Raw genomic sequence first — 11380 nt, forward strand, 5'->3', positions numbered from 1 at the left:
CAGGCATTCGGTAAGAACTAATGAGTGTTCACTGACAGGGAACAACAGCCAGTGTCCTGCGACTTCAGTGAGGACCTGCTGTGGTCAGAGTGCCCATCACCCCACCGCTGTGTGCCCAGAAGATGTGTCATCCCCTACACACGGTTTTCCATCACCCAAGATGACAAGTACTCGTTCGAACTGGATCGGGACCTGGGTATCCAGCTCACGGTTCTATTGGCCCAGCACGGTAAGATGCTGGGGTCCTGCAGTGTGTACAAGCATGGGCAGGTTACTGGAGGTGGCCTAGAGTGTCTCTCGGGCTCAGGGACCCTGTCCTGGGGTTGGAGCAGATGCGACGTGCTGCCTCTGCCGGAGACGCTTCCTGTCCCAGCTGCCTCTGCTGTCTCCCAAGCCCCAAAGCTTCCCTCCAGGAGGAGCCATGTGACTCCTGTAGCATTGTCCAAGTGACAGAGCTCTGGTCTCTGTTGTCTTGCCTCATGGCTGCAACACCTTGCCCTCTCATTGAGACCCACAGAGGTTCCATCCTCTTCCCATGCTTCCGACCCAGAGCCAGGCGCCTCACCCCTTTCTCTGGCCCCCAGGGATGTGCAGTGGGTCCACAGGGCCCCTTGTTACAGCACGGTCTCAGGTGGTCACATCTGTGGCATGTCACCAGCACTTCAGACTGAAGGAGAAAGCGAGGTTTGCATTGTCATTCTAGGCCCAAGCAGGTGTCAGGCTCCTAGGGGGACACCGCAAATCCTGTTTGCTGTCCGACAATGCTAGGTTGAATGCTGTCGTCAACTGACTGGCGCTGGTGTCTGAGAGAGTCCCTCCTCCTGGGGCTTAGAGCTGCAGGCTGAAGGGTGAGGAGACACACAGGAGCCAGCTGCCACATGCAAGGGATGGAAGGCAAAGGGCTCTGGCAATCAGGAAGGGCTTCCCAGAAGGAAGGAAGGAGCTTTGCAGCCAAGTCCTTGCTTTGGGTGGAGCTCAGAGCCAGAACTGCTCAGAAGCAGTTCCTGGCCAGCAAACCACACATGCAAAGGCTGGTCACAGGGGCAGGTCTGGAGAGAATGGGGCATGCGCAAAAACCCAGGTACGTTCACTGTATCCAAGGAGCATTAAGTTCAAAAGGGAAAATATGAGAAATGGGCAGCTGTATCTCAAGCCTTGAACTAGGGAAGGGGGACAGGAAGAAGATAAAGTTACCTTGTGTGACAAGACAAGGATGGGAGTTACAATGAGCTGTGGCGAGACCAGAAGAGGGTCAAGGGGTTCTGTCCAGGGACAGGAGCCTAAGAAAGCCATCAGGGAAGACCAACAGGGATGCTGATCAATGTCAGTCAGCGGTAGGCACCTGAACTGTAGAGGGTGGGTAGCAGGAGAGGAAGCAGACCGGCTCACAGCGCCCTCCGCTGGGAAGAATGCCCCGGTGCACAGCCCGGCAGAAGGAGGCCCCGCTGAGCTGAAAGTCCGGGCCACAGAAGGCAGAACTGCGGTCAAACCTACCCTTTGCAGGTTCCGGGTCTGGAGCCTCAGAGGAACATTCCTTGAGGCTCTTGTTTATGATCATCAGCTGATGGGTGAGCACTGAACCTGGGCGGGCCCACGGGCCCCCGGAAAACCAGGCTGCTCTCAGCAAGTCCAAACCCTCACCTCCCTCTCTTGCAGTACAGCCACCGCCCCCCAAGGATGTCAGCATCCGCCCGTCTGGCGACCATCTCCTGCTGGAGTGGAGCGTGCCCCTTGGGGATGCCGAGGACTCCTTGCTGTCACAGGAGGACATACAGTTTGAGGTGGCTTACAGACGGCTTCAGGACTCCTGGGAGGTAGGACGGTGAGCCGCAGTCTGGGCCCAACCCACGGGGTGGCCCCTCAGGCTCCTCCTTCAGCTCCCCTGTCTCCACAGGGTGCCTCCAGCCTCCACACCAACAACTCTTGGGTCACTCTAGAGCCAAAGCTGTTTCTACCCGGCAACACCTATGTGGCCCGTGTTCGCACTCAGCTATCCCCAGGGTCAAGGCTGTCTGGACGGCCCAGCAGATGGAGCCCAGAGGTGCAGTGGGACTCCCAGCCAGGTAACAGAGCCTCTCTTAGGAGCCCCGACTGACAGCGGAGACAGTCTGGGCCGGAGGCTCCAGCATTTACCTTACCTTGTCATCAGCGCCTCCCACCGGCCCTGAGTCCTCAGTTCTCTCTCCGGGCCACTCTGTCTCACACAGGAGACAAGACCCAGCCTCAGAACTTGCATTGCTTCTTTGATGGGCTCCAGTCCCTCAGCTGCTCCTGGGAGGTGTGGCACCAGATGACGGGCTCTGTTTCCTTCGGGCTCTTCTACAGCTCCAGCCCTGGCACTCCGTGAGTGGCCCCTGGCCATCCTTCCCTGATGCTTCTTATCCCCAGGGCTGTACCTCTCTGAGGTCTCAGCCTGATCTGACCCTCCCCTGGCCCTGCTCTCAGCTCAACACTGCTTCCCCAGGGAGAAGGAATGCTCCTCAGTGGTGAAGGAGCTTCAGGACAGCCTCTTCACCCGGTACCACTGCACTCTAACCGTGCCTGATCCCAGCGCACACAGCCAGTACACAGTCTCTGTTAAGCCGCTGAAACAGGAGACGGTCATCCAGAGCTTTAACCACAGTGAGTTTGTCCTGCCTCTGCATGAGTTCCAAGTACGATAGGGGCCCATTGTGTCACTCCAACAAACACAGGGACCTCTTTGGCATCTTTGTGTTTGCCACTTTCGAAGGTTTGCAGACCGAATGGTAAAATGACTCACAGTAATTAAAAAAAAAAAAAAGATTATTCTTGGGTTAGGAGCATGGCTCAAAGGGCAAGAGCAATTGATGAACAGGCTGTGAGAATCTGAGTTCGAATCCCAGCACCCACATAAAAATACTGTGCATGTTCACATGCACTTGGCACGAGACAGGAGGATGGTTGGGCTTCCTGACTACTCTCCAGGTGCAGTGAGAGAACCTGTCTAAAGGAATAAGGCATGGAGAAGGGACAGGAGAGCTTCTTCTCTGCCTTCTGCATGTCTGTGCCCAGGTACCCACGCCCATAGGCAGGCAGACACAGCAGAGAGATGGTGAAACAGAGACAGACAGAGAGATGGAGAGAAAGGTCATTCTAATGGGCTTCTACCGTCTTCAAGGAGACAGGGACGCCACCGCCAGCTTGCAACTCACGCCCTGATGCAGATCACGCTGTCGCCCCTCAGGAACCTCACTTGAAACCTGCTCCCTCCTTCCCTTTTGCTTCCTCTCAGCTGCACACCTGTCCCCCCCTCCCCCTCGGACCACCGTCTTCTCCCTCCTGCGATTCCCAGGATTTCCTGCACTCCTCCAACAAATGTTCTCACTTCTCAAATTCTGCTCTCTGTTTTACTCTCGTGCCAGGCAAGGAATGCGTGCCAGCAGATGGCTTCCTTCTAGATCCATGTCCCACCTTCCTGGCACAGGGCAAGGACCCTGATACAAGGGAGACTTTCTATCCGACCAGTAATGCGAGTCATCTTTGATAGCTTTGTCACCGGAGTTCACACGCAGCGTTTTCTTCTTGGGGCACTCCCCCCAGGAAATGGGATTCCTCTGATTGAGAGACCCCTCTGTGTGCTATAGTCACCCACATTATTTTTGTAAAAGCTCTTTGAAGTCATAAGCTATGAATCCTTTGTTTTGATGGAGAGACCGAAGGTCACAGTGACTGAGTGACTTACCTTAAATCGCCCACCTCTCTCAGAACATACATCAGGGACACATGAGAAAGCCTGAATACATGCCCGTGTCTCAGTCTTTAACTTTCAGTCTGGCCACAGTGTGATGGGGTGATGGTTTTCTGGGTGTGTCTGAAGGCCGAATACACAGCCTTGCCCTGGAGGCTTTTAGAATAGCCAAGGACTTGCTAGCTCATCCTGGCTTCAGGAAACTCCCAGGGTTACCAAAAAAGCAGGACACACAATGAAGACACAAGCTCTACACCACCCAGTCTTTAATTTCTGGGGCTCAGCTTCCCCGTGTGTAAAGTGGGGAGGTTAGAGCATCTTGAAGGGGAAAGAAGAGAACAGAGGGAGGGAATCCCCACAAAGTGTGTTGCCCAGGGCCTGGAACAGTCCGTGGGCCTAGACGGGGCCACTGGTTGCTTTCTTTTTTTAATCCAAAACTAGCAGGGAAGCACAAGCTTTAGGCCACGTCATCACCGAGCCTTATCTCAGGCACTCCCCAGCTCAGGATATCACCATGATGCGGTAAGGCTGGGTGTTTGTCTTAGTTATTTCATTATTGTGACAAGACATCATGACTATGGCAACTCATAGAACTCTCTTGTATAAGTTGGGAATGTGGTTTCAAAGGTTTAGAGTTCATGATGCAAAGCAGTAGCAGAGGCTTCAGGGGCAGAGAATCAGCTGAGCACTCACATCTTTGTTTGTTTGGTTGGTTCATTGGTTTTTGAGACAGAGTTTCTCTGTGTAGCCCTGGCTGGCCTGGAACTCACTTTGTAGCCAGCCTGGCCTCAAACTCATGTATATCCACCTGCCTGTACCCCCTGAGTGCCAGGACTAAGGATGTGTGTCACCATGATCACAGCTTGAATCACAAGCCAGATGTAGAGAACAGCTAAACCCCTCCCTGCCCCTGCCAAGGACACACCTCCTCTAACAAGGCCACACCTCCTAATCCTTCCCAAACAGTTCCACCAACTGGGGACCAGGTATTCAAACATATGAGCCTATGAAGACATTCTCATTCAAACCCACCACAGAGTTCGAAGGAGTCAAAGTGGCTGGGGGCTGGGGATATTGGTCCAGGGAGGAGACTACCCATGACCACCTTGGATAACAAGAAACATTTTGCTGGAAGGAAGAAAACCATGACGCTCTCTAAAATTATCCTCTCCCCAGTCCAGATGAATCCTCCAACCCTCGAGGTGGTCAAGAATAGAGACAGCTATTCCCTGCACTGGGAAACTGAGAAAATGCCCTACGATCACATTAGACACAGATTCGAGGTCCAGTACAAGAAGGAACTGGACAGCTGGGAGGTGAGGTCCAGGACTCGGGGGAAGTCATAGACAGAGAGGAAAGGAAAGACAGAACACCCTAGAGAACTCTACTTACCACGAGCCTGACCCTTGTGCCTTAGAGCCCACATAGTCAACAGGCGACAGCCCAGTTTCTTGATGAAGGATTCAGGCTCTGAGAGGTGACATGGCATGGCCCCATGGCCAGTTGCTGCCCTTGAGCTGAGGGGGCAGACTGTCAGAGTGGGGCAGCAGAAGTACCTGGAATGAAGGTTTCAAAGATCACCAAGGCCTGGGTGGATTTCCTCTCAGGAATCAAAACTGACCCATTGGTGTAGAGGCTGAGGGCCAAGCTGAGGGCAGGTTCTGCCTAGCTCACATCCCACATACAGAGGCCTGGCACCTAGAAGCAGACCCCTGGGCTCCACAGAGCCCAAAGCAGGACTATTTGGCCAGCACTCTAACTTCAGAGAGGAAATGGAGAGACTGAGGCCTGAGAGTGAGTCAGCAGAAGGTCATTCCTGACGCCCAGCTCATGGTCTAGAACCCAGCCAATTAGCATGATGCTCCTGGATCAGACAGAATTTAGGCCAAGGCAGGAACCAGACAAATGAGGAGGTGGAGAAAGTCTGGGCTTGGGCCTGGGTGTAGCTGTCAGTGGTGGAAGACGTGCCATCACGGTGGTTGGTTACAGTAGGCTCTATCCTGGGGTCCTGGGCTGGACTGGAGATTCAGTGGGTCTAGAAGTGGCTGGGGGTGGGGGAGGGCAGTTGGGCCCCTGACCCTGGCTAGGGGCTCAGGTTCTGCACATCTGCCGCTGTAGGACAGCAAGACAGCGATTGTGATACAACACAGCATGCTCCTGCTGCAGCTGGAGCCTTCGACCACATACGAGGCCAGGGTGAGGGTCCAGACCCTTCCTAACTACACTGGGATTTGGAGTGAGTGGAGCAAGAAATGCTCCTGGACCACTGACTGGGGTACGTCTCTTGGCCACCGCCACGCCGCGGGGACAGCCACCCACCCTACCCTACCCTAGGAAGCTGGGAAGGGGAGGATCTGTCTTTCTGTTGTTCTTACTTTCCGTTGGGGGCTTAGGCCTCTAGTCATAGGGCACTTGGTTTTATTAGCCTTTGTGGCGGCCATGATTGGTCAGTCTGGGTTTCTTGTTACCATGGCTGCAAAGCTACACTAGCTACATAGACACGTGTGTGCGTGCCTGGGGTTGGAAGGTTGGTGGTTTCCATCAGTCCTGCCCAGTTCCCTTCCCTTGACACTTGCGCCCAACCCTCGCTTTTCCAGAGGGACCCTCTGCTGGCCCACCTTCCCATCTCCCCTGACCCTCTCTGGATTAGGAGGCCATGCACCCCCGCCCCCATGCCTCCTTCAAGAAGCCTCCCAAGGCTCAACCAGTCTCCTCTGTGTATTTACTGCTGGTGCTTACGGCAGGACTCCCCCACGCTGAGCACTGGGCGCAGGCCCAAGGGTTTCCCCCAAGTATCTGCCCTCCCCCACAGAGGTCCTGGGGGGACACAGGCCTCCTCCCCTAGCCTGCATCCTGTGTCTCCCACCTGATTCTCCTTCTCCTTCTTGTGGAACAAGTGATGCCCACACTGTGGACAGCCCTCATCCTCGTCTTCCTCATTCCCACCTTGCTCCTGGCCCTCCGCTTTGGCTGCATCTACGTACACAGGTGAGCGCAGCCTGTGAAACCGGGCTCCAGGGCCACAGGGATGACACGGCCTGGCATGCTATCACTCCTACCCACCCTGCCTCTCATCCCCTGGCTTCAGGTTTCCCTCTATACATGGGCCCCGGAGGTCTCTGGACCCCCTCATACACGAGTCCCCACCATCCCGCTATCTTCCAGGCTGTACAGGAAGTGGAAGGAGAAAATCCCCAACCCCAGCAAGAGCCTCATGTTTCAGGTAGGAAGGGCAGGACCTGCTGCTGGCTCCCTGTCCCATTGCTTCACAGTGGAGAAGGGTAGGAGGGCTGGCCTAGCAGGAGGTGGGTCTCTGGGACTCCTTGGGTACCCTAAGGAGCAGCAGTCTCACAAATGGCCCTGAGCTCTGTCTGGAGCCATAGACTGAACTAAGAGCATTCCCCTGTGCAAGAATTCTCCTGGGGGTAGGGAGGGGGCTGAGGGCCTTCAGGACAGGACTTGGGTCTAGCATATAACAAGATGCCTCTGAGCTGGTAGGAGCAGCAAGGGTGTCTCCAGAGGGTCAGGTACTGAGACGAGAATGTCAAGAATGGAAAGACATGGCTGTCAGCTTCTCATGAGACGATGGCCACGGTGGACACCAAAGTCATGGGAGAAGAAGCCGTGGAGAACAGTGTGGCCTCCTCCCCTCAGATTCTTGAGGGCTGAGGGAAGTCACTGTCCCCTGGGTGCCTCCCGATTTCTTGGAGCCAGAGGCCTGAGCTGGGCCCCATCATGGGGACATTTTTTTCCCATGTATGGACCCCATGGAAGACACCATACGCTCATGCTATCCTCCACTGTCTCCTCCTTCCTGAGGTACCAAAGTCATAGGCACAAATATCCTTCACCTTCTAGGATGGAGGCCAAGGACTCTGGCCTCCCAGCAGTGTGGCAGCCTTCGCCGCTAAGAACCCTATGTTCCAGGGACCACAGAGCAACCTTTTTGCTGAGCTTAAAGGGTGAGTGATAGGCCTCCGACCCTTGGAGAGCCTGAGGGAGGAAAACTCTTCCATTGTACACGTTAGGGTAGCCCTGTAGGCCTCTGAAGAGATTATGGGAGGTGATGGCCACTGTAGCAAGTGGCAATCCAGGGAGACATGAGGAAGGTCTTCCTGACTCAGGTTAGGGTGAGACAAAGGACGACAGCATCCCGGAGCAGGAAACCTCTCCTAGCCAGGCTGCCTAGGCAAGCCCTGCACTGGAGGGCTGAATGCTCATGCCTGCAGCGCTCGGACCTGTGTAGGGAGAGCTAAGCCTGTCTTCCGGGCAGCTGGTAGACCTGTTTGATTCCTAGGCAAGTGTGACCCTGGCCCCAAAGGTAGCGGGATGCAAGGAGCAGAAGATGAGGGCAAAAGCTAGGGGGGTGCTGTGAACCGAGCATGGTGCATGGTCCTGTGGGACGCTGGAGGGTCCCATGCCTCGGTGCTCACTGTGAGGTCAGGAGGGAGGGGGGTCAGGCCTTCCAGAGAGCCCTGCCTGCTCTGGGGCTCCCTAAGTATCTGAGTTCCACATCTCTGCCTCTACTGTTCCCACAGGGGCTCATACGCACATTTGGAGGACAATGAAGTATCACCTATCACCATTGAGTACCCTAACATTGTCCGAGATCCACCGTCTGGGCCTGACAGCACCCCAGCAGCCAACACCCCAGCAGCCTCATCGGAACCCATGGAACAGCCATCCGGTGCTCAAGTACACCCACCAGCTCCTTCTGGCAAACTTAAGCAAAAACCCAGTTTTGACTTCAATGGACCCTACCTGGGGTCTCCCCAAGCCCACTCCCTGCCTGATGTCCCAGGCCAGCTGGTTGCCTCCCAGATGAGTGGAAGCCTGAAACCGGCGCTACCAGGCTCCTTGGAGTACCTGTGTCTGCCCCCCGGGGGACACGTGCAGCTGGTCCCACTGTCCCAGGCAATGGGGCAGGGGCAGGCTGCAGATGAGGAGCATGGGTCCAGCCTGGAGGCTACAGAGAGCCCTCCCGTGGAGCCGAGGGACAGCCCTGCAGCTGAGCTGAGGTTGGAAGAACAGGAGCCAAAGGACAACCCAGTGATGCCACCCATAAGCTCTGGGGGCCCCGATGACACCGTGGTGGCATCTGATTATGTCCGTCCTGCGGATCTGGTGCTCACTCTGCCCACAGGGCCCCTGTCTACCTCTCCGGGTCCCTCTCTAGGGTTCCCCTCAGATCAAAGGCCCAGTCTCTGTCTCAAGCTGCCTGGGGTCCCTCCTAGAAGTCCAGCTCCCGGGCCATCAGAGTTTGAAGACTATGTGGAGCTCCCTCCAAGTATGAGCCAGGCCCCCAAGTCCCCCCAAGGCAGTCCTGTTCCTCCTATGCCAAGCAGCCCCACAGTGAGCCCCCAAGAGCGCAGGGAGGAAGTGGCCCCGGTATCCCCACACTCTGAAGGCCTCCTTGTTCTCCAGCAGGTGGGAGACTACTGCTTCCTTCCTGGCCTGGGGACTGGTCCCCTCTCCCCACCTCCTCCAGGCCTGTGTCCTGAGATTGGGGACCTAGACCAGGACTTGCCTGTTAAAAAACTTCCCTACCAGCCCATGCCCCAGGTGCCGGCCATTCAGTTTTTCAAGTCCCTGAAGCATCAGGACTACCTGTCACTGCCCCCTTGGGACAGCCAGCCTGGGAAGGTATGCTAGGTTCACATCCTCTCCCAATCTCACCAGCAGCCCTGCACCTCAGCCTGAGCAGCTCCTCAGAGCCCTCGCCAAGAAGCACCACTCTCTCTGCTCTCAGCCCTGACACTCAGCCATAGCTGACCTGTGCTTTCTGTCCCTGCCTCCTCTCCTCTTTCTCTCCCTTCCGGTCTCCTTCCTCTTCCTCCCTCTCCCTCCTAACTCCTCCCTTCCCTTTCTCCCTTCTCTCCTCCTTCTCTCCCCTCTCCTCCCCCTTCTTCCTTCCTCCTTTCCTTCCTCTTCCTCTCTCTCTCTCTCTCTCTCTCTCTCTCTCTCTCTCTAGGATCCTCCTTTCCCTTTGCCTTGTTGGAGTGGGGATGAGGCCCAAGAGGCCTCTGAGGATGAGGTCTGCAAGGTCTGATTAAGAACTGCTGTGGATGCTTGTTCCCTCAGGCATCAATAACAGCACCTGTTCTGGCTCAGTGCAGACGGTGGGAGGCTCAGGTAGGCACCCTAGGGTTCAGACTTTGAAATGGGCAGGGTCATGTCACTACAAGAATAGGTATAGTCTTCTATGGCTGCCTGGGGAGGTCTGAAGGTCCTTGCAGAGGGCGCTGGGGACCCCCGCTATATAGAGAAGTCACTGATATGGGCAACACTAGCTGGCGGTCACAGTTATGGCCAAGCTGGAGGGAGGAGGAGCAATGGAGAAGGCTAGGCACCTAGAGCTCATGGTGTCAACTTCAGAAAAGCCAGGGTGTGGACCCCTAAAGGACAAGAATGCAGCAATCACGCAGGACGGCACATCCAGGGACTTAGTCTAGACATCCGAGCTGCTCTCCCTCCAGAATGCCTGGATGCCTGCTGCTCCCACTGGCCTCCGATGAAAGCCCTGCTGTGGGATTTCAGTCCTTGGAAATCACTACCTTCTTGACAGTCGGGGCACAACGGCATTACATCATTCATTCTCACTTGTCCTGTTTGCTCGTGGTCAAGTTTGCACACGCTTTTGTATGTGTCTTGAGTATCGGCTGTTTTGTTGTTCGAGGGGAGGGGGGTTGGGAGCAGAGTTTATGAACAATTTTGTCCTCGGCGTCATCTTTTTTGGATGAGCCTGTACAGCTCTTTCCATACGGCCTTTTGTGGGGCACACACTTCTCCCCTGAATGTGGTCTCTCCTAGTTTTGTGCAGGAGGTACAATGGCAACTTAAGCCTCAGCACTTAAGCCTCTGAATTGCTGTGAGATGAATCGGGGAGCAGGACCCCTCTTTGGGGCCGTATTTGCAGTGGCCTTAGCAGCAAATGTACATGTGCCTTCATTTTATTATTTCTGGCTCTTTTGGTATCTAAAGCCTCGAATGGGAGGTGTTTCTAGAACAAGTTTACACTGCAGAGATCTGTCTTTATATGTTCCGTGGACCTGGAGCCAGAGGACATTGTGCCATTTCTTCACCCGGACTGAGAGTGCACTGAGAGGCACCTCTGTGACCCATCAAGCCCTGAGCTGGATCTGGTCTGTCCCGGTACCCTGTGTCATGGTCTCACTCTCTTTGATGGCAGCCACAACTCTTCATTTTTGGTTTTGACCCGTGGCAGGCAGAGCGAGTGTTCCTTGGACCCTCTTCATTGCAGCAAAGAAAACCGCCAACATCTTGAAGGTATCTCAGTGGCAGTGTTCACAGTAGCCTGTCGATATTCCAGAGTGGACCCCTCATGGGAGACAAGCAAGAACCGTCTCTAGGTATTAAAATATGGACTCCAAAATGCCTTGCATTAAGAGGGAACATGGTAATAAAATGTTTATAACAGCACAAAATGTGGTCCATGTGTGTTTGTATGTGTATGTATGTATGTATGTATGTATGTATGTGGTGTGTGTGTGTGTGTGTGTGTGTACTGTGGAGAGATCCTGTCTGTGACCCACAGGGTAACAAGGAGGCAAGCTTCTGAGAAAATCCAGGAGAGAAGAAGAGGGAGGAGGAAAAGGGGCATGAGACATGCTGGTACTTCAAAGCTGTCTGTCACCTGGAACTTGGCCTGAA

General features: G+C 54.9%; 1 protein-coding gene across 2 annotated transcripts in view; it reads left to right on the forward strand.

Annotated features, from left to right (window-relative positions):
* Csf2rb (colony stimulating factor 2 receptor subunit beta) overlaps window positions 1-11154 on the forward strand; it is a 23016-nt gene extending 11862 nt beyond the window's left edge. Inside the window, exons 4-14 of one of the 2 annotated variants that reach the window (XM_055603114.1) lie at window positions 39-229; window positions 1657-1814; window positions 1895-2063; window positions 2208-2343; window positions 2465-2622; window positions 4886-5025; window positions 5828-5984; window positions 6607-6697; window positions 6875-6932; window positions 7568-7671; window positions 8248-11154. In XM_055603114.1, the coding sequence (XP_055459089.1) occupies window positions 39-229; window positions 1657-1814; window positions 1895-2063; window positions 2208-2343; window positions 2465-2622; window positions 4886-5025; window positions 5828-5984; window positions 6607-6697; window positions 6875-6932; window positions 7568-7671; window positions 8248-9361 (2476 nt within the window). In that variant the 3' untranslated portion in view covers window positions 9362-11154. The remainder of the gene's footprint in view (window positions 1-38; window positions 230-1656; window positions 1815-1894; window positions 2064-2207; window positions 2344-2464; window positions 2623-4885; window positions 5026-5827; window positions 5985-6606; window positions 6698-6874; window positions 6933-7567; window positions 7672-8247) is intronic. The other variant, XM_055603115.1, reaches the window with a different exon arrangement.
* The last annotated feature ends 226 nt before the right edge of the window (window positions 11155-11380 follow it).

The sequence above is a fragment of the Psammomys obesus genome, unplaced genomic scaffold (assembly GCF_907164565.1).
Source record: "Psammomys obesus unplaced genomic scaffold, mPsaObe1.curated_primary_1811, whole genome shotgun sequence".
NCBI lineage: Eukaryota > Metazoa > Chordata > Mammalia > Rodentia > Muridae > Psammomys > Psammomys obesus.